The 26,759-nt window shown below is 44.5% G+C and overlaps 1 protein-coding gene across 4 annotated transcripts; it reads right to left on the bottom strand.

Annotated features, from left to right (window-relative positions):
* Positions 1–8,602: 8,602 nt before the first annotated feature.
* LOC307059386 (TBC1 domain family member 7) lies at positions 8,603–26,459 on the bottom strand (the record flags this gene model as incomplete). 4 transcript variants are annotated; one of them, XM_079713315.1, is made up of 7 exons in its annotated part: positions 8,603–8,825; positions 9,863–9,992; positions 11,256–11,401; positions 17,596–17,733; positions 21,616–21,803; positions 25,222–25,302; positions 26,348–26,459. In XM_079713315.1, 7 exons carry the CDS (start codon positions 26,457–26,459, stop codon positions 8,739–8,741), a joined length of 882 nt encoding a protein of 293 aa, XP_079569441.1. In that variant the 3' UTR covers positions 8,603–8,738. The 4 variants fall into 4 exon arrangements, with proteins under 4 accessions (XP_079569441.1, XP_079569444.1, XP_079569443.1 ...); XM_079713318.1 differs by lacking the exon at positions 9,863–9,992 and having other exon boundaries at positions 11,252–11,401; XM_079713317.1 differs by lacking the exon at positions 17,596–17,733.
* Between the last annotated feature and the right edge of the window lie 300 nt (positions 26,460–26,759).

Below are 26,759 nucleotides of genomic sequence, written 5' to 3'. Positions count from 1 at the left end.
TTGTGCCGCCCCAGTTTCTCTGAACAAAACCAGCCTCTCATTCATGCGGACGCGGCACTTAGTCCAAGCCCTTTCGGTTCCAGCAGAGGCCGCAGCGCTCTGGGGCCCTCGGGGCACCAAGGTGGCCACCTCTGATGCAAGCACTGAAAGGTGCGTCAGGGCCTGTACCCGAGCGGCACCCTGCACGGCCCCTCGCTGCTCACATCAGCATCGGCCACTGCGGCCAGTTAGGTCTTTGCATCCTCCCCATCATCCTGAGGCCCACCCCTCACCAACACCGGCAGAGTGAGTTCTCCACCTCGCACTATGTTGGACTCTGTCACCCGTCACCCCCATTTTACGGGGGTGGGGACTGCGGTTAAAGGAACAGGATCATACCACTAGGAAATGGCAAAGCTGAGCTGAGCACCCTGGGCTTCGGACCCTCAATCCAGTTCCCCTGCCTCTACATGGCCAGGGGATCCCCACAAAGGGTGCTCAGAAGGATGACAGTTTTAGACACAGATTTAAACCCGTGTCTGCCCTGCTAAACTGCACCTGCTCTGGTGGGGTCAGTTACCACCGGGTTTAGCATCCTTCGCATAATAGGAAACCTGTCAAATACTGGCTGAAACAACTGGATTGTTTGTTTGTTTTAATGTAAAGGAAGTCTGGAGTTAAGTAGGGAAGGGCTCGTGGTACCATCAATGTGCCACAGCTCTGCTTTTTTGCCCCACCATCCTTACCATGTGACTTCCATCCTTGAGGTTGCCTCATGTCCCAAGATGGCTGCTGGAGTTCCAGTCATTCTGTATGTGTTCCAGGCAGGAAGTAAGAGGAAAGGTTACCTGACCATGGAGTAAATCCTCTGTGAATAAAAAAACCTTTTCTATAAGCCCTACCTAATGACTTTGCTTCTATCTCATTGTCCATTCCTCTGCATCAAGACTGGGAAATAAAGTTTTGTTAACACACTCCTGCCTCAAATAAAATTGAGGTTTGGTTAGTAAGGAAGGGGAGGATAGATATGGGTGGTCGGCTGCCACAGAGCTACCCTCAGTAACGAGCTGACTTGTGATAAGGTGAAGCCACCTCCAGTGACCCAACGAGCAGAGCAAATAATTCACAGGACATCTGTGTCTCACTACTGAGATTATAAGGTACTCCATCAAATCCTGAATACAAACTTTTAGCAATATCCCCAACATCACCTAGAAATGAAGCCAGACTAATTTAAAAATGAGAAAATGGCACAGGCAGGTAGCATTCTCTGTAGCTTCTTTCTTTCTTTAGCAATCCGGGTTAAAGCCCTGACAAGGTACAATGTGAAATCTACAGTCCCTACCTCCTTGCTATTCACACGCTGGTCCCCAAGGACCAACATCATCAGGGAGCATGTTAGAAATGCAGAACCCCAGGCCCCACCCCCGAGCTACTAAATCAGAATCCGAAGTTTAACAGGGGCCCTAGGGCATTGCCATATATGTAAACTTTACAAATGAAAGACAACCTGCAATGGGCCTCTGATCTAGAACACTTCTCAGGAAGCATCCTAAGATGTTTAGTGAGACTGTAAGTCACAGTGTCACCTCTTTGAAGAGAGCACACATTTTACCTGTTATCACTTGTGACTCAGTAACACCTAATGTTTACTGAGTGCTTACCATGCGCCAGGCACTGACACGAGGGTACTGTGTGTCCCGCTGCATTTAACACTCCTAACAATCCTGTAAGGTGGCCACCATCACTATCACGTTACACAGGAGGACGCTGTGCCAAGGTACCCAGCCAGCAAGCTCCTCAGGGGTGTTAAGGCTCAGAGAACAGATAAGGGCAGCGTTTCAGGATGAGGGAGAAGCCTGGTGTGGTGAAGCATGCTCTAGACAGGAATGGGAGCCAGGATGCCTGCATTCTAAAGGCTTCTCAGCTACCAGTGGTGACCCGGTATAACCCCCGTCACCACCCAGAACCTCGCTTTTCTCATCTGAGTATTGGGGAGGGGAGTGTCGACCAGATGACTGGCACGCTTTCCTCCAGCGTATGCTCAAGTCCAGGTGTTCCTCCCTTCTGATCTTGAAGTCCGTCAGCCTTAGCAGCTGCCGACCCTGACTTTATCCAGATTCACCCAACTGCCACCAGGTCTGGCCAGAGCCCAACTCAGTCTACAGACCCAGATGTTGGACACCCCAGGGGACGCATACATCTTTCCAAGCAATCAGAGGCAAATAAACACCGCTGCTGCCAGCCGCCCCCCTGCCCCCACCCCCAGCCTTCTCACTGGACTCAGGTGCAGGGGAAGGAGCCAGGCAAAACCCACTTCCCGTAAACTTCCAGAATTAGACTTGATCGGAAACGTTCCCAAGGAAACACCTGGCCATGCCAGACACACTGCTTGCCAAAGCTGCCAGTGGGGTATTCCCACTCTGCCCAACTCATCTGAAAGGGTTGGCCATACCACCCTCAGACTGGCTGGCAGAAACCAGAAATAAGCAGTGAAGGAAGACCACTCAGATGTAGTTCATGGTGGAAGGCGCCTGGTACCCCTCCTGGCACCTCTGCAGGGCATATCCAGTCAACAGATTTGTCAAATCGAGTGGGAGCTTTTGATAGTGTCTCCCCATTCACAGTGGCCCCTGTACAGTGTCCCTTGCTCACCAGCCCTGCACTGCCATGGACACAGGGAGGCTCCTGGTGGCCATGAGTCTGTCTCCATGGGGATGGATGATCGATCCACAGGCAGCACCAGACCCAAGATGGACCACAGGCCCTTCCCCATGGATTTAGGGAACGGGGCCAAGAGACTGTCTCCAGAGGCTGGACCTGTACCAGATAATCTTAGGACCTCAGGGTAAGGCATCTTCCACCAGAGCAACCCGGACAGCAGAGAGAGAACTAGCAGACACACAGAGCAGGTCAAAGATAAAGGGGGCCTGGGCTTCCCTGGTGGCACAGTGGTTGAGAGTCCGCCTGCCGATGCAGGGGACACGGGTTCGTGCCCCGGTCTGGGAAGATTCCACATGCTGCGGAGTGGCTGGGCCCGTGAGCCATGGCTGCTGAGCCTGCGCATCCGGAGCCTGTGCTCCACAACGGGAGAGGCCACAACAGTGAGAGGCCCGCGTAACGCAAAGGAAAAAAAAAAAAAGATAAAGGGGGCCAGAGTCTCTTTAGTCCTGTCCCAGATTCCAGCCCTACCCCTGGTGGGTTCTGAACCTCACCCCCTGTATCCCGTGATCAAGTCTCCTTCAGCAAGCCAGCTCCAGAACAGCTCCAGAACAATTCTGTTACTTGTCACCAGAGGAGTCAGGCATTCATGTATTCACCTAATACTCAGGGAGAGCCCAGGCAGGCTGAGATGTCCTTGGCACCGAGGGAAAAGAAAAGAATAAGACATGATCTATACCCTCGAGGGGCTCACAGGCTAGTGTTCGATATAAACAGGTCATTCTAAACCAATGTATTAAATGTGGTAAAAAAAGACACAGTACCATGGAAGGAAACAAGCCTAGGGCAGAAGCCAAGGGGCAGAGAGTCGGGAGGGCTTCCTGGAGGAGGGGATGCTTGAGCTGAATCATAGAGATAGGAGGATGCAGCCCCGCAGTGGGGAGACAGTGTTCCTGACCAAGATGATACCAGCGTGCCCAAAGACGGGTGGGGGACAGCACGGTTTCAGGGAGAAAACACATATGAGGAACTACACTAGGTAAAGCAGAAGTGTGCAAAAGGGACCAAGACACAGCCTGGACGCAAGAAGCCTGCTTTTTAGAGGGAAAGCACATGGAGTTTAAAGTTCGAGACCACCAAACCAAAGACTCCTGAAACCATTATGCATGAAACATTACAGAAGCTCAGAAGGAGGAGAAGGCACGTGCAGCTTGGAAATTCACAAGGGGAAGTTTCAGATAGGCCTTGAAGCACAGGGCAGATTCAAACAGAGGCAGAGCCTGGCCACAGGCTTGCAAAACACGCTATTCAAAATGTTCAACATTCCTCAGAGCTCTGTACTTCCTTTTTTTTTTTTTTTTTTTTTTTTTGCGGTATGCAGGCCTCTCACTGCTGTGGCCTCTCCCGTTGCGGAGCACAGGCTCCGGACGCGCAGGCTCAGCGGCCATGGCTCACGGGCCCAGCCGCTCCGCGGCACGTGGGGTCCTCCCGGACTGGGGCACGAACCCGCGTCCCCTGCACCGGCAGGCGGACTCTCAACCACTGCGCCACCAGGGAAACCCTGTACTTCTTGAAGTGCTTTCACATTAAGCTCACCTGATGCTCACAGCAAGCTGAGGAGTAAGCAATTCTAGTACCTTCCTGAAGGTGATGAGGAAACTGAGCCGCAGACTGAGTGATCTTGGGTCACAGACCTAACGAGTCAGCGCAGAGGCTCAGACCCTCCCCAGCACCCACCCCTCCCAAGGCTCTTTGTCACTCTTCCATGAATAAGAAGGGGACAAAGACCCATGCATTGCAGAGTAACTCTAACTTTCCCCCAGAGCTTCTGGGCAAGCCCAGGTCACCTCCACCCTTGTGTGGCAGGTCAGGAGTGAGAGGTCCTCTTAAAGACTGAGAAAACAAAATACATACTTGTTTAATATCTGTCTTCCCTGCATGATTACAAGCTCCAACAGGGCAAATACAACTTAGCAGTTAAACTCAGTACCTGGGCCATTAATGGGCGTGTGTTCAAATCTAGTTCATGATTGAATGAGAATGAAGAAGAGAACAAGTGAACCACACAGAATGGAAAGGGGAGAGAGAGGAGGTGGGGATGCAGGCCCGCCGGGGCGTGGACACAGCCTTCTGACAGAAGCGAATCATCCAGAGCTCTCCTCCTCACTGCCACCCTCACAAGCCTTCATGGCATTAAGCCCAGAGGGCGGGGTGGGGGGCAGGGAAGAGATGCCAACATTTCCAACAAGTACCCGGTTGCTACTTGGTAAAACTCTAGGAAAAGAAGGGTGACGGGAGACGAGGAAAAAGAGACCAAACAGGAGGGTCAGAGGTTAGCGTGAGCTCCAGCCGGCCCGAGCACCTCTGTATGAGTTCCCGGTAAACGACAAAGTAATCCCTACGCTTTAGGTGTGATTTTGAGGTCTGAACCCCGATCGCCTGCTGTGCTATTCTGCTGGGAGTTCTGCTCGGTCGGGACAAGCTTCTTGAAGGATTTTTTCCTTGTCCTCTGATCATGTTCTCCAACCCCCCTCCGGGTGGTGGCCCTACAGCGAGACCAGCCCCGAGTGAGGAATTGTCACCTCACCTAGCAAGGAACTGCCCACTCATTTTTTAACCTCCATAAGGCAAGGCTGGCACGAGAAAGGAAAGGGAGTGACTGGTGAGGAAGGCAGTGAGGGGCCGGCACCCCACCCTGCCCTGCCGGCCTCCGGGAAAGCTCCTCCCCACTCTGTTCACATCGCCCCCTTCCTCCACCCACCCCTCCCCGGCCTCTTCAATCTGGCTTCCTGCCAGGAGCCACGAGCAGTTTCACTTGGCACAGATTCTAAAGGAGAAACATCTCTTTGTTCCATCCACCAGAGGAAAAGGTCCCCAACTCCTGCTACAAAGACACCTTTTCACCTGTCAAGGCAAAGAAAAGCGGCCTCTAGGCCTTCCAAACCCAGAACACCCAGCTGAAGACAAAAGCTGCTTCTCCTCTGGGACCACTGGAGGATGCAAAAGGCAGAGCCAGAGGCCCTGCCAGCCATCCACACCCCTAACCCCTCCCAGAGGCTGCCTCGGGCTGAAGGACGCTGCCTCCCTCCTGCTCGAATCTCACAGCGCTGCTCTCAGAGGCTGTCACTTAGGGCAGGAGATTGGTCTTCGGACCTAGTCCTGGGCACACATGCTCTGTTTTTACCCTCCCCATCCTCACAGACTTCACTCCACATTCTGCACTTTCAGGGAGGAAAACTAAACCCCCAGTCACAGTGGGGAGCTGATGACCCCATGACAGGGCCCAGGGTGATGCTTCAGCAATTCAAGGCTGGCTTGTCTCACACCCAGAACAAGAGGGTGGAGGCCTTTAGAGCTCCTTCCACACATCACGGGATTTGAGGGCTGCCCACAGTGTTCAGGCAAACTTTCCATTAACAACAACAACCAAAAAAAGCACTTCATTCTAATGAACCCTGACCTCATTTCCTGAAGTGGCCTCAGACACGCACACACAAGCCCGCGTAGGTACAATCTGTCAGTGTGATTTGTCATCAGGCAAAAGCCACACACCCCCACCCCAACCTTCCCTGCCCTCAGATCTAGAGCCTCTCTCATCTATGTTTAAGGCGACACTGTAAGAAGGAAGAACTAGAAACTCAACTTAGTAACGTTAAATCCCAGTTTTCCAAGGCAGGGGGAGAACCCCACATATTACCCACCATAGTTTTGGCCACAACCGAAACCCTGGGTTTCTACAGAATGCAGACAAAATGTCTCGAATAAAGGGAACATGGGGCTATTTCCATCAGGAGCTGTGCTTCTCACAGCAGGCAGTGAGCAGAAACATCTTCAAAATACTGCACTCTCAGTAAAATAAAATTCTGATATTGAAATGGAATTGGATCCTCACCTACTCTGTGTCCCTACAGTGGGCCTTAAATTCCGCCCAGATGGAGCCCTTTCCAATAAGGAAAACGCATGACAATCAGATGGACAAAACAAAACAAGACCCAAGACCCACACCCTATAGCAAGCAAGGTTCTGCCAAACAGGGCTTGACAGAATATACTGTACTTGCAGAATATTTAATTTTCTACCTCACAGCAGTAGGGCAACAGTCTTCCGTTTCGGCTCATCTGGACCCTCACCAGAATTTTAAGCGTTACTCCAGTCACTTCAGCCCCCTCCCCGCCAGGTGCACTCCCTCCCTCTCCCCCCACCTCCCCCCTGCTCTGTGAGGCTCGCCCCTGCTTCTCCCAGTGCCGAGGTGGGAGCCAGCAGGATCGCTGACCTCGGGACCACCCTCCTGCTCAGAGACTGCTGTTGCGACTCACTAACATCACTTGACCTTATAATCTTTACCAAAAAGTTGTGCACACTTTTATGGTTGGTAACAGTATGTGGCTCGTAAATTAGATAGAAGTCAAGCGCTTATGACTTCTGTGAATTTCACATAAACCCCACGTTCACTCACTAGGTAGCGGACAAGTGCAGCAGGAACTCCTTCTCGCGCTTTTGCTCACATCCCCCACTGGATTCAAAGTTCTTCGAGGCACAGGCGATCACTGGATAAATGTAAAGTATTAACTGTAAGCACAGTTTGTTTTAAGAAGTTTTCTTATGAGTGTATTTTTTTTTTTTTTTTTTTTTTTTTTTTTTTTTTTTTTTTTTTTGGTGGTACGCGGGCCTCTCACTGTTGTGGCCACTCCCGTTACAGAGCACAGGCTCCGGACGCCCAGGCTCAGCAGCCATGGCTCACGGGCCCAGCCGCTCCGCGGCACGTGGGATCCTCCCAGACCGGGGCACGAACCCGCGTCCCCTGCATCGGCAGGCGGACTCTCAACCACTGCGCCACCAGGGAAGCCCATGAGTGTATTTTTGATTTAAAAAAAATTAAATACTCTTGGATATGTTACTTTACACATAGGCCAGCTGGTTTCAGCAACTCCGTGTGCTCTGAACTCTCTCTACAGCTATTTTACACATTAGGCAGGGACTGAACTCTCAGAGTGACAGCTCCATAATTCCATGTCTCCTCTTTTTTGGGCAGGGGGATGGGGGCGTGGAGAATCCAACTCACCAGTGGGGCTCCTGCAGGTCTGACAGCTGCATGAATCCGTTTCAAACAAAGGGCCCCGTCTCACTCGCCCAGCTCAAAGCCTGCAACTGTCCAACCAACAGTTACCATCAGGGGATGACACGGCCGGGGTGGCGGGGGTGGACATTAGCTATTAACCTGCCCTTTCACCCGTTCCTATTCAGGGTGGCAGAGTCCTCCCCAGATGCTCACCCAACGTTTAATGGCCCATCAAGAAAAAGCATGAGTCCAGCAAAATATCAACAAGTCCTCTCTTAGCAGGTAAATTTAGACACATTTTGTTCAGTAATATTTCACGCCAACTGGCACAAAGAGAAAAAAAAATGTAAGGCCTTTATTTAAACCTATTTAGCAAGACAAAGTCTCAGAAAGCAGATTTAGATTTCAGAAGATTTAGAAAGTCAGCTTAGATTTCAACAGGTACTGTATCAACAAAAGCCGAATCCCAGTTGTCAACATAAGGAAGTTGTTCGTCATTCCAGAAATAGACCTTAGAAGGTAACTAGCTTGGTGCTAAGCAGAGAGGGGCAGGGCAAGCTTGGTTACACCCTGCTGACTGAAGCACCCACCCGCCCTGACTCAACTGCTTTACAAGCTGGGAGCTATTTTCAAACAACGCTTTTAAAATGCTATTCAGAACAAGTTCCTATTGTATAAGCACAGGGGACTATATTCAATACCCTGTGATAAACCATAACGGAAAGGAATATGAAAAAGAATGTATATATATGTATAACTGAATCATTTTGCTGTACAGAAATTAACACACTGTAAATCACCTATATACTTCAATTAAATAAATTTTTTTTAAATGCTATTCAGAGTTGAACTCTAGTTCTGTGTAATCAGAAGATGCCATTCCACAACACAGCGACTCCAGGTATCTTAAATAAATTTTGCTGGGAAAACAATGACACTTTGAGCACCAAAGCGAGAACCCTATTATCGGTTTAGTAGATCATGTCCCAAAAAAGCCCTCTGGGCAGGCCTGGCAGACTGTCCACAATGTCGGGAATATTCAGGCGGAGTGGACCGGGGTCCCGCAGTGTTTGTGCCATAAGTCGACGGCCTTGCTCACAATCGCATCCGAGCTGTCCTGGGGGATCTGTGAACAAGCAAACCAGTCTCTGAAATGTGTTTCCGACTTCAGTATCTCCCTCATTTTCACTCTGGTACAAATCTCATTTCCACTGGAGTTTTCACCATTTTTCAGAAAGTGACTGCACGGGAGGCTAGTGCCAGGATCCGTTTCACGCTCCACCTGAGCCCGCAGCAAGGAGCAGTCGTGTCATACTGCCTAGGGTCGAATCCTGCACTGCCCACTACTTGCGGGCTCCTGGGCAGGTTATCTGAGCTCCCTGGGTTCAGATCCCCGTCTCTAAAATGGGGCAAATGATAGCTGCAATTCACAGGGCTCTTTACCGAGTTACGTGAGGTAATTCACAAAAAAATGCTTAGCAGTGGCCCTGGCACTGTGAGCCACTAATTATTACAACGATGACGGTTCTTTGATCCAACATACCCTCACTTAGTACTTATTTACTGGGCCACTGTTCAATTGTTAACATTGGCTGATTAAAATGTATAGATTTGGGGTCCAGTGAAATTCACTCACACCTAAGTCTCTTTCTTCCACCTCTTCTTGCCTGGTTAAGGGTATTCTAAGTTACAAAGACAGGGAAAAACAGATTCATTTAGACCCTTTTCAACATGCTCTAAGTTTACATTTCAGCACATTAACAAATCCAACTGGGATTCTACCAGAGATAGCAACAGAAATGAAAGGACTTACAAAACCCCTCAAAACATCAGGTTTCCTTTTCCAGCAACAAAGATCAGTCACCCTAAAGTAAAGATCTCACCTCTTCCTTTTCTTGACAAGCCTCCTAGTGGTCACATCAGGGGATGAGACTCCAGTCCCAGGCGCATACACTCATGGAGACTTGCTGCTCAGACCACTGACCCCAAAGGACTGCACTACAATCCACAGACCAACTTGAAACTTCTTCCAGGGGAAAATTGTTTCTTATGATGTAAAAATATACTATGTCTCTGAAATAATTGAATGCAATAGAAAAATCTGGCTTGCTAAACTGACTTCCTTTCTAGATTCAAAATTAAAATAAAACAAAGTACACTTACGTTTTCCAGAAACTTTGTTATCTTCTCTGCACCGTTCAGTGCCATTACTTTTATTTTAAAGGTTAAGAGAATTTCCACAGCTACAAAAACTAATATCTTACAGGATCCACTTATAACTTTATCCCAAACCCTGCAAAATAAAGATATAATCAAATTACGAGTGTGAAGTTTATGTTTATCTAAACAGCTCAAATTTCAAAATTAAATCAAATTACATTTTCTTTTAAGTACCGTCGTCCCTCACTATCCCCAGGGAATTGGTTCCAGGACTCACTTGCTGGGGATACCAAGATCCGTGGAGGCTCAAGCCCCTTGTGTAAAATGAGGTGGTACAGTCAGCCTTCTATATCTGCAGATTCCACATCCAAGGATTCAACCAACCACAAATTATAAACACAGCACAGGATCAGCTGAATCTGCAGATGCGCATCTGCGGATACAGAGGGCTGAGTTCATGAGCTTCAGAGAAGAGCTCATCATCAAGGAAAACAACACAGATCAGCCATTTGAAATCTATTTCAGACACAATCAGCAGTGGAAGGAAAAAAGGAACCATTGCTAGAAAGTATCAAGAATTGCTCTGCTAGGAAGTGACCAGTATGCCAATTCCCTAATGTTTCAAAACTGACATTTTCCGGCAGGAAAGTCCTAAACCAAAGCTTAGATTTTACGAACATTTTGTAATGTTAATATAATCATTACATGGTAAGGAACAACAAAAGCAGCAAATGAAATGATAAATTCAATTTCATTTTCCAGTGGTTTAAATTCCTTAATGAAGGAGCCAGTTATTGAATATACTCTAAAATAACTATTCTGATAACTCCTATAAACTCTTACAGTTGGTATTATTCTCTACATGCCAAATGCATTGTCTTGTAATGTCCTCTGGACATTTACCTTTCTCCTCAACTGCAAAGTTGTGGATGGGGTGATCCAGGACACCGAAATGTCCGTAACACGTCTGAAGTTGATGGAAGAGCTGAGTTTGAGTTTCAAGTCTCTCACTGACTTCAGCTACTTTAGAAATATGCATTTTCTCTAGGACCCGCTCCATTTCTGGAAAAGCCCACATATACCCCTAGTGACTATTTCACATGGGAATAGTGAACAGCATCAAACACACTGAGGGCCTTCAATTTCTCTAACTGTAAGTTGTAACATTTTTAATATTTATATTAATATGAGATACTTCTAATGTTTCTAACTATATATATAATAAGCAGAATCATGCGTTATGTTAGCTGCTGGAGAAGTCAGCATCAAATTACTGTATTGTTCTAAAGCAAATTTATATTCCAAGATGATCACGTTAAAAAAAAAAAAAAAAAAAAAAGGACACAGGATTTTTCTGCCTCTGAGCCTGCAGTCCGTATTTGAAAGAAATACTTGCCTCTGTAAGCTGGATTCAGGCAAGCACCCGGCGAAGCACCTCTTGAACCAGAGATCATAGGGAAGTTTGGACACTGCAGAACTCGTCTTCAGATGACTCAGCAGTCGGCTATCTTCCATGTTCAAGTATTGTTCAAAAGCCTTTGGCTAATGATTAAACAGGAGGCGATTACTCAGTTCCTGTGACATAATGTTACCTGATCTTACAGCCTGTGATGAAAAAGTGTGCATGCTGAACGCAGGAAATGCTAGAAGACAAAGCTTCAGACTCATGTAAGTCACTGGTGAGGCAGCAGTTTCCCAGGTCAGCACTAACCAGAGGAACCAACAGTCCAGGACTAAGGGGTTTCCGGGGACAGTCCCAGGCTAAAAGGAACAGCTAGTCACCCTAGTTAGTCCTAATTGTGCTATAGCCAGATTCGACAACCTAAGACAAAAGTCCAAACCAAAACTCAGTTGCTCTGGGAAGCTAACAAAGGCCCGCGTCTGGCTGCTCTAGGGCAGTAGGTTATACGTTCAGGGAAAGGACAAGGGTAAGACCAAAGAAACAGAGCAGGACTAAAGCGGGGACAGGGAACTAGGAAGAATGGAGATGAAAAGGGCCCAGCAGTCACTGATGTCACCTACGCTGACCCACGTGGAGTGCACTCTGCACTTGGCAGGGGGGGTCAGACAACAGGGACGTCCTCAGGAGGAGCTCTGTCCCCAGCAAGATGTGCACAAGAATTCCGGAGAGGTACAGGAATAACACAGGGGGACAATGCTCCGGGGTTCCGTCCGGCAGCCTCTCCCATGTAAGGTTACACAGCAGCCAACACTATAAGACTGGGATGGGAGCTAACAAAGCTGGCTGGCAGGTTTGCTGTATTTACAGGGTTCTCTGGCAAAGCACGGATCCTAAGGTCAAACCCTCAGGTCTGTACTCTCTATCCAGAAGGGCACAACCAGATCCCACATCACCTGGCCAAATGCAAATTTTTTTTTTTTTTTTTTTTTTTTTACTAAATATCTGCACCACTGTACTTCTACCAAAGAGGCAATTCATAACCCTTACAATGTCCACCGTAGCCAGACACTGTGCTACAGATACAGGGAAGGGAGTAAAAGGCAAGATAGCTTTATTACAGTGTGTTACAGTTAGCTCTTTGCAGCTCTCTCAACCAGGTGGGAAGCGCCTTGAAGGCAGGGATGCTATGATGGGAATAAGCAGAGACAATGCGTACATCCAGGTGGGAATCCTAACCCATATACTTAAGAAGCCAGAAAGAGTTTCCCAGGACAGCCGACGTTTGAGCTGGCCCACGAACAAGGGACGGGACTTGGCCAGGCAAAGAGGGCCACGCATTAATATCTGGTCCAGCTTAAAGGACAAATATCCCTAAATAAAGAGAGCTCCTAAAAAGGGAAAATGCCAAAACCTCTATAGGAAAAAAATGCACATGGCTCTAACCCATATTAAAAGATGCTCAACCTGGCTATAATAAAAGAAATGCAACCTGAAACTATAGTAAGGTATCCTTTCTCACCTATCATGCTGGCAAGAACACATACCAGGTTGGCGAGGCTATAGGGAAACTGGTGTTCTCATCTGTTGATCATGAGGATGCAAAAGGGTATGAGCTCTACAAAGAGGAATTTGAAAAAAAACCTAGCTAAGTAACATACGCCTTTACCCCTTGATCTAGGTCAATTCATTTCTAGGAAATCTATCCCTCAAATATACTGGCAAAGATACAGGCACAAAGCTATTCACCTGTTATAAACAGCAAGACACTGGAAACATCTCAATTAGCCAACAATAGAGGATGGGTTGAATAAACTAGGATGAAGTGGTACGCAGCTGTGAAAAGGAATAAGGAATGTCTCTATATACTGCTTATGGCATAATCCCCAGCATATATTAGGCTAAAAAAATAATAAAGCAGGGTGAAGAAAAACATGTATCAGATGCTACTGCTAAATCTAAGAGGGTGAATATAAATACATATCCATGTGTGCTTTTTTTTTCTTTTTAGTGGAAGATGACATTTATACTACCTGAAATTTTTTAGGATACAGCAAATGGTAGAAATGGTAGATGTGATTTTATTTATATTTTACTGTAAAACATTTAGGTTATTTCCAATATTTCCATGACTCTCATACACTTACTTTTAAGGAAATAAAGCATACCTCAACAGAAGGCAAAACCTGGCAAGAGATTTAACCACCTTGAGAGGAATTTATATTAAACTTAAGAAGAGGCTGCTAATGGTGTTTACTAAAAGAAAAAAAACCCTCTCTTTAGGACAGCTTTTAAAAATTATATCAATGGCAAGGAAAGAAAACTCACTCACTTTAATGACTAAACACAGTTAAGACTGAGATGGCTTAAAGGCAGTCTGATCTGAAGAGAACAACAGAGACCTTCCATGTCACACCACTGAAGCTGGCCTCTATTCTCCTCGGCAATCAGAGGCCTCATCAAAGAGAATTTCCAAAAGCTTGTATGGAGAGGAAAGCTGTGATGTAATACTATAAATCAGAACACTACAACATAAAGGTATCATCACCAGAAATATTCTTTTCTTTGGATGTCAAAAGCCCGTCACTGTCTATCATGTGCACATTTCCCCAGGATTATGAAACAACCTATGCTTTGTGATAACAAATTTGGTAAAATCACAAAAATTTGAAAAGATGACAGACAAGATTATAGAGACTAACAAAAAGCTAGACAGAAGAGATCTAGTATACAACAATAAAAAATTTTAAGCTGGACTAAACAAGGTTTAACTAAAGACAACTGTTTTAAAAACTTGACTTTAAAAGTTTAAGTCACACACACAAAAAAAAGTTTAAGTCACTTGATGGCTAAATCAAATAGCAACACAAAGGAAATTTAGCTTTTCTTATACATTCTGAACTTTAAAAAAAAATTTGCAACTATAAAAAACTATGTGCTAGGCACTATAATGTACATGCGAAAATAAACCCCCTTTTCTGAAGATGGGGAAATTAAGGTTCAGGGGACATAGGGACATTAAGTATCTTGCTGATTCTAACATTCATTTCTTTAAAAAAAAAAAAAAAAAAGCTCAAGGCATTTTTGAAAAAGAACAATAAGAGGGAAATGTCCCTGCCAGCTATCAAAATATGCTAGGAAGTTAAAGTAAGTCATATGGTACTGGCCAGGAAACAGACAAATACCTTGATAGAAAAAAAAAAAAAAAAAAAGGGAGTCCAGAAATAAATAAATATATATATAAACCTAGTACATGATAAAGAGGGCATATTACAAATCTGTGAAGAAAAAAATGAACTGACCAACAGTGTAAGTGGTAGTTCTACTACTTATTAACTGTGTGGCCTTGGACAAGTTACTTAACTGCTCTGTGCTTCAGTTTCCTCATCTGTAAAAACAGATGTGTTAAGATGCCATAATTCATCAGTAAAGCAAATTTAGTCTTGGTTGGCACGAATCATGTTCTCAAACTGCTGACCAGAGCAAAGGAGGAAGAGGGTGGTGGGGTGCTGGCTGAAGCTGTGCTACAGTTGTAACCACAAAAGGAACAGTCACGTCTGCGTCCGATGCCAGTCACAAAGGTAAGTCCCTCACCAATTAAAGGACTAAATTTTAAAATGTTCAAATATTTTTAAAAGTTAGAAGCTTTTTAAAAACTTGTTTTAAAATCTCGGCATTAGAAAGCGCTTTCTAACTGAGATACAAAACAGCAAAAGAAATACTGATAAATCCAATTGTATCAAATCTTTACATCTTTACACAACAGGGAGAAATATTTTCAGAGAAAATATTTAACTTATTTAACAAAGGATAAATATCCAGCATATAGCAATAATTCTTACCAAAAAAAAAAAAAAGGAAAGACGGAAACAAAATAGAAAGGTAGACAAATATGATGACCAATAAACATACCCAAAGCTGCTTAACTTCACTCAAAAATGAGGCAATGGAAATTAAAATGGGCTACCATTTCACTATCAGATCGGAAAAATTTTAAGAGAGTGATACTATCAAGTATTGGCAATGGGGTGGAAAACAGGAAATCTCATAAACTGTTGGGGGAAGCAAAATTGGTACAACTTCTGGTAAGTAACCTGGTAGTTAACAAATTTAAATATGTCTCTTGCAATTGAGCATTTGTTGCATAGGTAACCCACCCTAGAGACACACGCACACATACACACATGGGAACACATCGCGTACACGGAGTGGGACTGTCAGCATGGAGCCTTTACATTAAATTCGGGCAAATTCTTAACAGAAAATACTATGAGAATTTTTAAAAGTGGTTCTAAATGAGCGACTCTCAATCATAGCCTCATTTCAGAATCACTTGGAGTTTTAAAAAAGTGGAATTCTGGGGCCTCATCCCTGAAGATTCTGATTTCATTGGTTTGGTCATTTTTAAGAGCTCACAGGTGGTACTAATAGGAAGTCAGGACTGAAAACTACCTATGTGTATTGACATGGAAAAGCTCCCAGACATTAAGTTTTAAAAAGAATGGTGGGGCTTCCCTGGTGGCGCAGTGGTTGAGAGTCCACCTGCCAATGCAGGGGACACGGGTTCGTGCCCCAGTCCGGGAAGATCCCATGTGCCGTGGAGCGGCTGGGCCCGTGAGCCATGGCCGCTGAGCCTGCGCGTCCGGAGCCTGTGCTCCGCAACGGGAGAGGCCACAGCGGTGAGAGGCCCAAGTACCGCAAAAAAAAAAAAAAAAGATTGTAGGGCCGTATGAACAGTATGATAATACTTACATTAAAAAAATTATATATATATAAGTTATATACATATACATACACACACACATGATCATGTGAATGCACTCGCATCCCCATCCATTCCAATGCACATAAAATACTCTAGACAAATACACACCAAGCTGATGACAATGCCTATGTCTTAGAAAGTGGAGGAGGGGACGTGCTGGTGCAGGTCTATGACAACACTGGATCCATCTGGATTACTTAATACTTCGAGAATGTATCTGTTACTTGTGTTATTAAAAATAATGAATTTTTAAACCAACTATCAAAATGCTACTGCATTTACTCCAATAATAAGAAAAGCGAATCACAGTATGATTCGGACCTCTTGATTTAATTAGGCAGCTAACATTTCATTTACATATGCTCCAATGCCATGTTTTTATTTTACTGAAATTAAGTGAATTAAATTTCAAAATTCTAAAAATCAAATTTTACTTAATGCAAGTACATAAAAAACACTCCTGTTCAGTGCCCTGGGAAGCTGAGGGCCGCAGAGTCTCGCCGACCACCCTAACGGACACAGAGCAGGGATGGATCTCCAGGGCTTGGCTGACGTGTGCCCCGCACCTGACCCTGCATCCTGTACCACGGTTACTGCTTTCAACAGAATTTCCAAGTGAAACAATTCAATGACTTAAGAAAAAAGACTTGTTTTTATAAAATGAGGGAAAACACTGGGCAAAGAGAATGGCAAAGGACCCCTGGCTTGTGCTGATGACACAAGCGCTGGTCTCCAGATTCCCAAGTCAGAGTGTACAGACCACCGGCTGCCTTCCTCACAGAGTCCCGACTCTAATGTGAGATCACAGTGTGCCCGGCTAAAACGAACCGACCACATTTCCCAGGCTCCACTGCAAACTGGGGTGGCCTGGTGACACAGTCCTGCCTGCCAATAGGCATGCAGAAGGCAAGTCTGTTAAAGGGGGACAGGCTGGCCTGGCTTGTCACTTCTCCTCCTTTACTTTCGTCTTTGCTTTTCCCTTCCTGCCTAGAACAGGGACGTCATGGCTGTTGCTCCAGCATCTGTCATGGGATCACGAGAGGAAGGACCACACCTAAGAAGGCTAGTACAGGAGGACACGAGCCTGGGTCCCTGGCCATACAGTGGCTGTGGCACCAGCCCTGGGCTGCCTTGCCTCCAGACTTCTGCTTACGTGAAAGAAGACAAAGCCTCTGTTACTTGCGCTTCCCATTCTACACAGCCAAACTTAAACCTGAGTACAGATGGGTAATTCTAGCTAAAGTCAGGGGATTCTGGATCAAGATAAGGAATACTACAGAGCGGGGGGTGGGCAAGCTACAGCCTGCAGAGGCCAAATCCAGCCACAACCATGCTTTTATGTATTCTGTGTGACAACAGCAGAGCTGTGTGCTTGCAACAGAGACATATACACCTAGCCCACCAAGCTGGAAATATTTACCATCTGGCCTTTTACAGAAGGCATCTGCTGATGCCCACCACAGAGGGTCCACGCATAACTGTATCAGCACCAGGAGGTAAAGGCCATTGCCTGAGGACCCCCATTACCATTGCTCACGCCCACCCCAAAATAGCCATAACATCATCCCTCACCAGCTGGGGTAGAAAATCCCGGTACTTGTTATTCAGTTGGTTCACAAAGCAGCGGGTGAGCCAGTAACAGTCAATGCTATCTTCCACCATCTCTTCCATGGCTTTAGCAATGGCAAGAAATACTTCATCTTCTGGTTCCTGCAAGATTAATAATAACTCTCAAGAGGGAGGCAGAAGAGAGGAATACAGGATTCTTTAATAATAATGAAGCCTTGCTCCCTAGATTCTGAAGGACCTGCAATAAATCAAAGTGGGACCAAAGCACACAGTCCATCACCAAAAAGATGACCAAGGTGAAGATGAGGATGAGTAACCAGAGGAATCTGAGTCAGCGCCACTTCCGAACACTCAGGTTTCAAGCTGAACAATCAGAGATTTTCCAACTTCTAACATTAAGGCCAAAGAGTCAACACAAACCCTAAGCAAGGGCTGACTCTACACCCAAAAGTATTCTCTGCGCTGGAGGAGAATTCCTTTCAAACAGAAGTGATAAACAGCAAACAACTGGAGACCTCTGTCAATAATTTGCAAACATTAAATGACCTCAAAAGGACTAATAAGCATTTTATTTCAAAGCATTCATACATAGCTTTAAATTTTTGTTCTATCTTTAAGCACCTAAAAAGCTAAAAATGACCCTGGAATCAGAATTTTAGGACTCAGAAGAATGGCATTTCTCAAACCCTGTGTCAATACTCAGAGCACGAAAGCAAACCCTCAAGTAAATTTCGAAAGAAATCTCATAAGAACTGGAATCCACTTGAAAAATCTGTTTTCTAACACCATACCTTACACCAAAAGCTTTACATTTTCATCTAGGATTTAACAGCTGAAGGATTTTTAACATTGAAAAGAAACTAAAAAGTTTCCTTCCACCCCCCAAGAAGTCCCAAGTTAAAATCAAAATACCTATTTTAACAGAAGTATTGCATCTTAGGCCTCCTATCCACTTACGAACATTCTACAAAATGTCAAGAACAGCAGGAAGTCTCCTTTCGTGGACTCCCGCCTGGCCCTGGCGCTGTGCTGGCTGCTCCTGAACCTGGTATCTCAACGCTACTCCCAGTTACTCTGAGACACAGCTAAGAGGACCAGCGCCCTCCAGCTGAAGTCAGGTTCTATGTGCCCAGCCCTGTGCCGAGCACTGTCACACAGTCTCATTAAAAGATAAGGAAAGGGCTTCCTGGTGGCGCAGTGGTTGAGAGTCCGCCTGCCGATGCAGGGCACATGGGTTTGTGCCCTGGTCTGGGAAGATCCCACATGCCGCGGAGCGGCTGGGCCCGTGAGCCGTGGCCGCTGAGCCTGCGCGTCCGGAGCCTGTGCTCCGCAACGGGAGAGGCCACAACAGTGAGAGGCCCACGTACCAGAAAAAAAAAATAAATAAATAAGGAAAATACAGCTTCTAGGGCTTGGTGACCAAGGAGACTTGAGCCCAGAAAAAAACTTGGACAGCATGTCAGCCTGAGGCCATGGTACAGGTGCCTGGACCTCAAGCCTGGAAAGCTGAACAGGGATGAGGTGGGAACGATAACCTATCATCTAGATCTCTTGAGCTAATGGATAATCTAACCTAACTTCATATACAGCTTAGGAACTTGTGTAGTACTATCAGCTAACTGCATTCTGCCAATAGGAAATAAAATTTAAAGTTTGAGGGTTCCAACTATTTTCAGGAATGTTCTCTCTTGATAAACTTCAGCAAAGTGGATGACCATGGGACCCAAAGTAACCTCAAAAAGAAAGAACAAGTCGAAGTTCAAACTGCTGTGCCGGCACACTGCAATCTTCAACAGCCACCAAAAAAATTACAGAACAGCAGTTTTCAGGCAAATCCCTCTTCTGAACAATTCACTCTGTTTTAGCCAAAAGTTAAAATGCTTAGAGTGAATTGCAAGTTGTATTAAAATAGCCAAAGCCCAAGAGCTAGTCATTACTTTGCCTGCCCTCCTCCGCTCCCCCTCTCTTCCCTTTATAAACAATAAGCAGTCCAAGTAACTAGAGTGAGCAGTTTGTCAAAGGTGAAATCTATAAAGCAGGCTGGAGCCTGTGGGCCTGAGGCCAAGGAGGGGTCAGGGCCGAGGAGGCCGCCAGTGACTACAAGGCCTGTGCGGCCTGCAGGCCAGGGCCAGAGAGGTGGCCGGCCGTGTAGGTTACAGACAGAGGAACGAGCAAAGAAATAAATACAAATAAGAAGAGGCTTCCATTAGCCTCACCGTAACTGCCAGAGAAGGAAGTTGCAAACATAAAAAGGGTTAGGGCTAAAATGAACTTGTGATATTAGAAAGGAATTTGGCAGTTTGGGCATTAACTCAGGGTCTTTAATATAGAAATAGATACGTAAACATATAGGTGTGCGTGTATTTCCTAGCTGTCTGCTGAGAGGGCCTAGAAGCAATGACACACCAGGGACAATGAACATACCTAGCACCCTGTTCTTGGTTTCTAACTATAATACTCAAAAAAAAAAAGGAAAAAAAGCCTGATTCCAAGCCTGGGGTAGGGAAAATACAAAATGAGCCTGGAATATCTTTTTGTGCCAGAAAGTAAGAAAGTGCTCAAAATGATGGGAACTTGTCAAAAAGACACAGAAGTCAGCTTGAAGGGGCTCCCGCTGGCTAAATATGGGACAATTTTCACATCAAAATAATGGTAGTAATGAATTATAGGCCACTGAATAAAAGAGGAATCTATAAATTCATACTGATATACGTAAATGAGGGAGAAGGGAAAACTCTTCCTTACAGAAAAGTCAACTAATAAATGCAGAAGGAACGAAGGAGTTAGAAGATCACCATTTGGCAATCAGCACAGAAAAACTGTTTCAGGCAACAGTCAGTGGATTGATAATTACACAGTCTCAAAGTACCTCCCCCCAAGTTACTTATTAATTACAAAGGGAAAACAGCAACCTTACCTTGAAGAAACCTGGCAGACACCACCTTAACCAAGTGATCAATGTTAGCAGCAAGAGTAATAAGTATCCTATTTCTGTGGAATTCCTGCCAGAAGTGCATAACTAGATTTTAATCATGAGGAAACACACAAACCCCAATTGACAAATGTTCTACTGGCCAGTACTCTTAAAACTGTCAAGGTCATGAAAGACAGAGGAAGACTGAGGGACTGTTCTAGATTAAAGGCAACTAAGACATGGTAAACGTAATGCATGATCCCAGATTGGATCCTGGACCAGAAAAAGAACATCGGTGGGACAGTCAGCAAAATTTCAGTAACACCTATAGATTAGTTCATAGTATTGTATCACTGCTAATTTTCTGGTTTGGATAAACAACCAGAGTATAATTAAGATGTAACATTTGAGGATGCTAGGTGAAGGTATATGGGAACACTTGACTCTTTATGCAACTTTTCTCTACTATCTTAAAATGAAGAATTAAAACAAAAAAAATTTTTTAGATCGTCAACAAATGGTAAAACTAGTAGTTGAAAGTTTGATAAGTTCTGAACCACAACTTTTATGGTTTAGATAAAGGGCATTATTGGGACAATTGGTCAAACGGGAATGGAGTCTGAAGATTAGATGTTAATACTGTATCAGTGTCAACTTCTTGGTGTTGATGACAGCTATGGTCACCTAGGGGAGTGTGCTCATCTTTAGCAAGTACACACTGCAGGAATCCAAAGGAACGGGATGCCGTGTCTACGTCTTATTCTTAACCGGTTTGGAAAAAAAATATGTATACATATATAGGAAAAATGACAAAGCAAACGTGGTAAAATGTTAATGACTAGGGAACCGGGAGAGAGGGTATATGGGATTTCTTGATAGTATTCTTGCAACTTTTCTATAACTTTAAAATGACTTCAAAACAGAATTTTAAAACATTAGAGAGATTGGGTCAAAAGGTACAGGGCTATGAATGTCTGGGAAAGGTGTGTTGCTTTTATTCTACAAAGAAGAGCCATTGAAAGTTTCTAAGGTAAAACATAATGCAAACAAAGGCTGGCAGACAGAGCAGTCTAAAGTTGAACCAAGGGTCAAACAAAAGCACCACTGACCAGTGGAAAGGAGGGACTTCGAGGCAACTTCCCAGACTCCAGCCGATGCATGTAGAGATAGACTTCAACCTGAGGTGTGGCATCACTGATAAAGCGAATGACTTCCAGGGCGTGAAGGACATCAGAGTACTGCTCCTTGCGATACATCATCACCTGGGCATGGGACTCATGGTGTGGAGGCAAGATGCCTATAGAGACCCGGGGCGGGGGGGAAAAGAGGGCAAAATACTGAGGCACCAATCCAAACTCCTCTTCTATGAAAGAGAATCCTGTGCAAAGCTGCCTACCACAATTAGACTAGAACTCACACAAATATTTAGTTACCGTACAGATTATCTTTTAGAAATTCACACTATAAATCAAATTTTAAATACTATCAATACTCGAGTGGCAATTACATCATTGATATTAAAGAGAAATTAAACGACATCATAAAGCCTTTGAATAAATGTGCCACATAAATTCAAGATAAATCACACCAATTACAATAATGATTTAATTCAAGTTTACGGTTGTCAGCCTTGGGCCACCCTTAGCTGCTAAAGGCCTATCTCCAGTTGCTGTGCTTGGCCCCTAATATGGAATTGTTCCCATCCCCCAACCTCCACAATTCATATGTTGAAGCCTTAACCCCCCAATGTGACTATATTTGGCAACAGGGCCTTTAGGAGGTAATTAAGGTTAAAAGAAGTCATAAGGTGGGGCCCTAATCCAACAGGGCTAGTGCCCTTATAAGAAAAGGAAGAGCCACCAGAGCTGGCGTGGTTTCTCTCTCTGCCGTGTGAGGACACAGCAAACCAGGAGGTGATGCTTCACCAGGAACAAAATCGGCCAGCACCTTGATCTTGGACTTCCCAGCATCCAGAACTGTGAGGATATAAATTATTTAAGCCACCCAGTCTGTGGTATTTTCTTAAGGGAGCTGTAGCTGACAACACAGCCCCCTTCATCTTAGAACCACCACCAAGTGGTCAAATCCTTTTCTTCCCCAACAACTAAAACTTGCTCAAAGTCCTAAAGTCTCTTTAGAAGGAAAAAAAATCTCTAATTTTCACTCCCAAAGTGACCTTATATTACATTTCAATGCCATTTTATGCTCATTAATATATTTAAACATGATGTCTACTCATTAGACTTTGGGGCAAGAACCACATTGTTTTAAATACAAACAAATGGCATGGAGAAAACACACTGGAAAGCGCACTGGATGGGCCTTTGGTCAACTAGTACCAGAGGTCTTAACACCAAGATGCTCACAAATGTCTCTCCAGGGACTTGTTTCCTTATCTGCCAGAGGCAGGAAATGGGATGGGTAAGCATTTCACCAAATGTTCTCTGCAGAACATGAGCCCCAAGGGTCTTCATGAGAAAAAGGGTACCAGAGTCAAATAGATTTGGGAAGTGGTGACAATGAACTTAAGGCTTTAAGTTTTGCTATAAAGAAAAACATCTTCTTTACCCCAGCCTCATTAAACTTCATGAAACCGTATCGTAGCCCAAGCCCCAGAGTCAAAGTTCCCGGGTCTGAAGTCTAGCTCTACAGTTAAAGGCTGGGTGACCCTCAGCAACTTACTTGATCTTCCTGTGCCTTAGCTTCTCCATCTGAAGAATGGGAAGAATTAATACCCATCTCACACAATTGTAATGCTGACTAAACAAATTAACATACATAAAACACTAAAAGTACATGGCACATACTAAGCTAGTATAAGTGTTATTAGCTAGTACACTTGACTATGGATCTCTCTTTGGTGCAAACTACCACAGATCCAGTATTCTTAAGAACATTCTGGGAAACATAACTTGGATGAGCTCAGAAGACTAACACAGTGGGAGGTTAATGCTGGAACCAAACTCCCAACATAGCGTGGCAGCTCTAAATCTTGAGTGCCTTTTTAAATTAATTAATTAATTAATTATTGGCTGCCTTGGGTCTTCGTTGCTGTGCGTGGGCTTTCTCTAGTTGTGGTGAGTGGGGTCTACCCTTCATTGCGGTGCGCGGGCTTCTCGCTGCAGTGGCTTCTCGTTGCAGAGCACGGGCTCTAGGCACGCGGGCTTCAGTAGCTGTGGCACACGGGCTCAGCTGTTGTGGCGCACAGGCTTAGTTGCTCTGAAGCATGTGGGATCTTCCCAGACCAGGGCTCGAACCCATGTCCCCTGCATTGGCAGGCGGATTCTTAACCACTGCGCCACCAGGGAAGTCCCTCGAGTGCCTTTAATGGCAAAAACAAGGGAGACTCACCTGATAAAGCAAGCCACGAAAAAGAGAGGTGATGAACAGCCTGACAGGCCTTGGCACTCAGCTGCAAAGTACACCTGTCCATCTCATACTAATCCACTGGCATTATCAGTTAATAAGACACATACTCTTTCTCAGCAGATATAAATATGATCGACATTCCCACCTAAAAGGCACCCCTGGAAGGCATTTACTTTGATGGGCACTGGAAACACTAAGATTTTTTAAATGCTCAGGGAAAACTGAGGTCGTTTTCACACATTCTCTATATTTTAACTGCACGGTGACCTATTAGAAAAGTAAGTGTACAAAGGCTGGCAAGATGCACAACAAAAAAGGCAATGCACAGTGCTTTCTAGCATGGCTTGCATTCCCTCGCTGGCTCCACATTACATAATCAGATTCGGGACTCCAGATTTTTCAAGTCCTGAAAACATAGTACATTTTGGAAAGGAAACAAGGTCTATAAATGTAACCTAACTTCAAATGGGCTCTACAAACCTGAGCTCAAATCCTAGCTCTGCCACTTACAGGCTATAAGGCCTCAGGCAAGTTATTTAGCTTGTCTTTTTCCCCATCGGTAAAATTGCAATATTGATACCTACCTCACAAGGGAATTCTAGGATTATCCTAACTTTTGTTTTTTTTTAAAGAAAGAAAAGGAGGGTAGTAATGGATGGGTATTTTATACATCAGCAGGCTCAGCAATAACAGAAAAAAAAATCCTTAGCTCAAAAGGCATACTGCCAGTCACTTCGGGCACCTAATACACGTTTTCTTCCACAGAAACTGAGCAAGACTGTTTTTCCTTCTCCTTCAGCCACTCTTCACTGTAAGTTATTCATTTGTGCTTCTAGGAAGTAAAAACCCTTTAATTCCTTTTTTGATTCTGACAGCACTCCTTAGGAAGTTCTACCTCTACAGCTGGGAGTCGCAGACTAACAAATCAAGAGCTAAACCCTAGGAGTTAATTTAGCTCAATATCCTCATTTTACAGATGAAAGAAAAAAAGGAAAAAAATTTAAAAAAGAGGCTTAGTGGCGTCTTCTGGAAGGTTACCAAGCTGACAGTAAAGCCCAGACCAGTTCGCCTTTCTCCCAGCCCAATGCTCTTCCCACACCTTGTCTCAGGAAGGTGCATCACTGTCTCTTCTAATGTCACCTGACACTCAGAGTGACACGCAATGGACTGCCTCTGAAAGTCACCTTCTTCCGGGCTTCCAAAGTGACTGGTGATTCAGGCTCCCGAGGTTGGACCCAGTACTCAGTAAAAGGCCTAAAGAAATCCTTTTTCTGACTGATAAGATGCCAATGATCCCATCATTCAACATTTTTGAACATAAAGCTTCCAACTCTTGGAAATCATACCTAGAAGCACCTTCCAGACCAATGCACGGTACATGGATGGGAGCGGGAACCTCTGACTAAAAGTACAAAGTTTCTCAACATCTACAGGAAGAAAAAAAAAAACGATTAGATGCTTTTCATGCTGATCACAATAGGTAACGATGCATTTCACGTCTGAAAACCGAAAGTATAGTAAGACATCTCTTCAGAGGCAGGCTGCTATACAATCAGCAAATCTAGGAAAGGTAACACCAGACTGACTTCCAGCCCAGGTGTTCCAACTAGCTATGTGTTTTTTTTTTTCCAACTAGCTATTTAAAAACAATTAGTGTTTCACGGTGTAGGAGATGCATTTTGCATATATTACTACATTCACTATAATACCAGTAGTTACTATTGTATAGAACTTATTTCATTTATCTACATCGCAAGCTTGTTGGGTAGATATTGTTTCAAAAATGCAGAAACTGAGGCTCAGAGCAGTTTAGTGACTTGACTAAATTTCCATTGCCGGTGAGTGGCACAGTCAGCCTGCAAATCCCCACATTCACCAGTAAGCCACATTCAACCATCTGGGGCCTCAATTTCCCTACTTGTCAAGTGAGAATTATAATACTTAAAGCACAGACTGCCTAGTGAGGATCAAAGATCAGGTGGGAAATGTTTTTGAAACTTTAAGACACTCTATGCATTTAAACTACTGTTTTTAACTATGGCTCAGTTTATTCTACTTTAATTAGCGATAAAACAGACATTATGACTAGATTAGAATAAAAATATCAATATATAATGCAGTTTCAGTATTTCCATAAAAGAAAATCATGGCAAGAGTTGTTGCAAATTTACCCAGAAGCTATAATGACACCTCTGAAAATTGAGAAGAGAAAATACATGGGTCTAATAAGAGAAAAAAATATTACTGACTTCTAAAGAGGCCTTTCAAAAAGGTCTGGCTCTGACTCAGTGAAATATAAACTTGAAAAATCCTTAATTTCTCCCAAAATATACCATTCTGCTGCCATCTTATCACTAAAAAAAATACGGCAGGCAACCAATACCTCTGGTCATCTTTAAAGGTAACATTTAATTTCAGAAGATCTGGGAATGACTGAGAACCAATAAGGTAAATTTAACTTATAAAACTCACCCAGACAGTCATCTTTTAGGAGAATTTCTAATGATTTCTTTTCTTCAACTCCACGAAACCCCACTTTTTCATAATATACTGAACGGAAGTTTCTCTGGGAGTCCTCAGTCATGTTTCATTCTTGGAGAGACAAAATAGGGAGCAGAAAAAAGTGACCCTAAAAACAAATGAAGATTTGATGAAAAATTTAATGATTTTCTCCAACTTTTCCATGACTCTGATACACTATGATAAATGGCCTGCCCTTGCATAGGACTCAGTATTAAACCTTCCCTTTTACACACCCTAACATCACCTCACCTTTGCACCTTGGCCAAAAACCAAGATATAAAACAAAAGTCCTCTGAGCTGCTGTAACAGATGGCACAAGGTTCATGCCTTAGCACTCCTATTTTACTTAGGAGAGAACCTA

Source organism: Hyperoodon ampullatus (genome assembly GCF_949752795.1).
Source record: "Hyperoodon ampullatus genome assembly, chromosome: 10".
Lineage (NCBI taxonomy): Eukaryota > Metazoa > Chordata > Mammalia > Artiodactyla > Ziphiidae > Hyperoodon > Hyperoodon ampullatus.
Note: the sequence above shows the minus strand (reverse complement) of the source record. Positions and strands in the feature narration are given on the sequence as shown.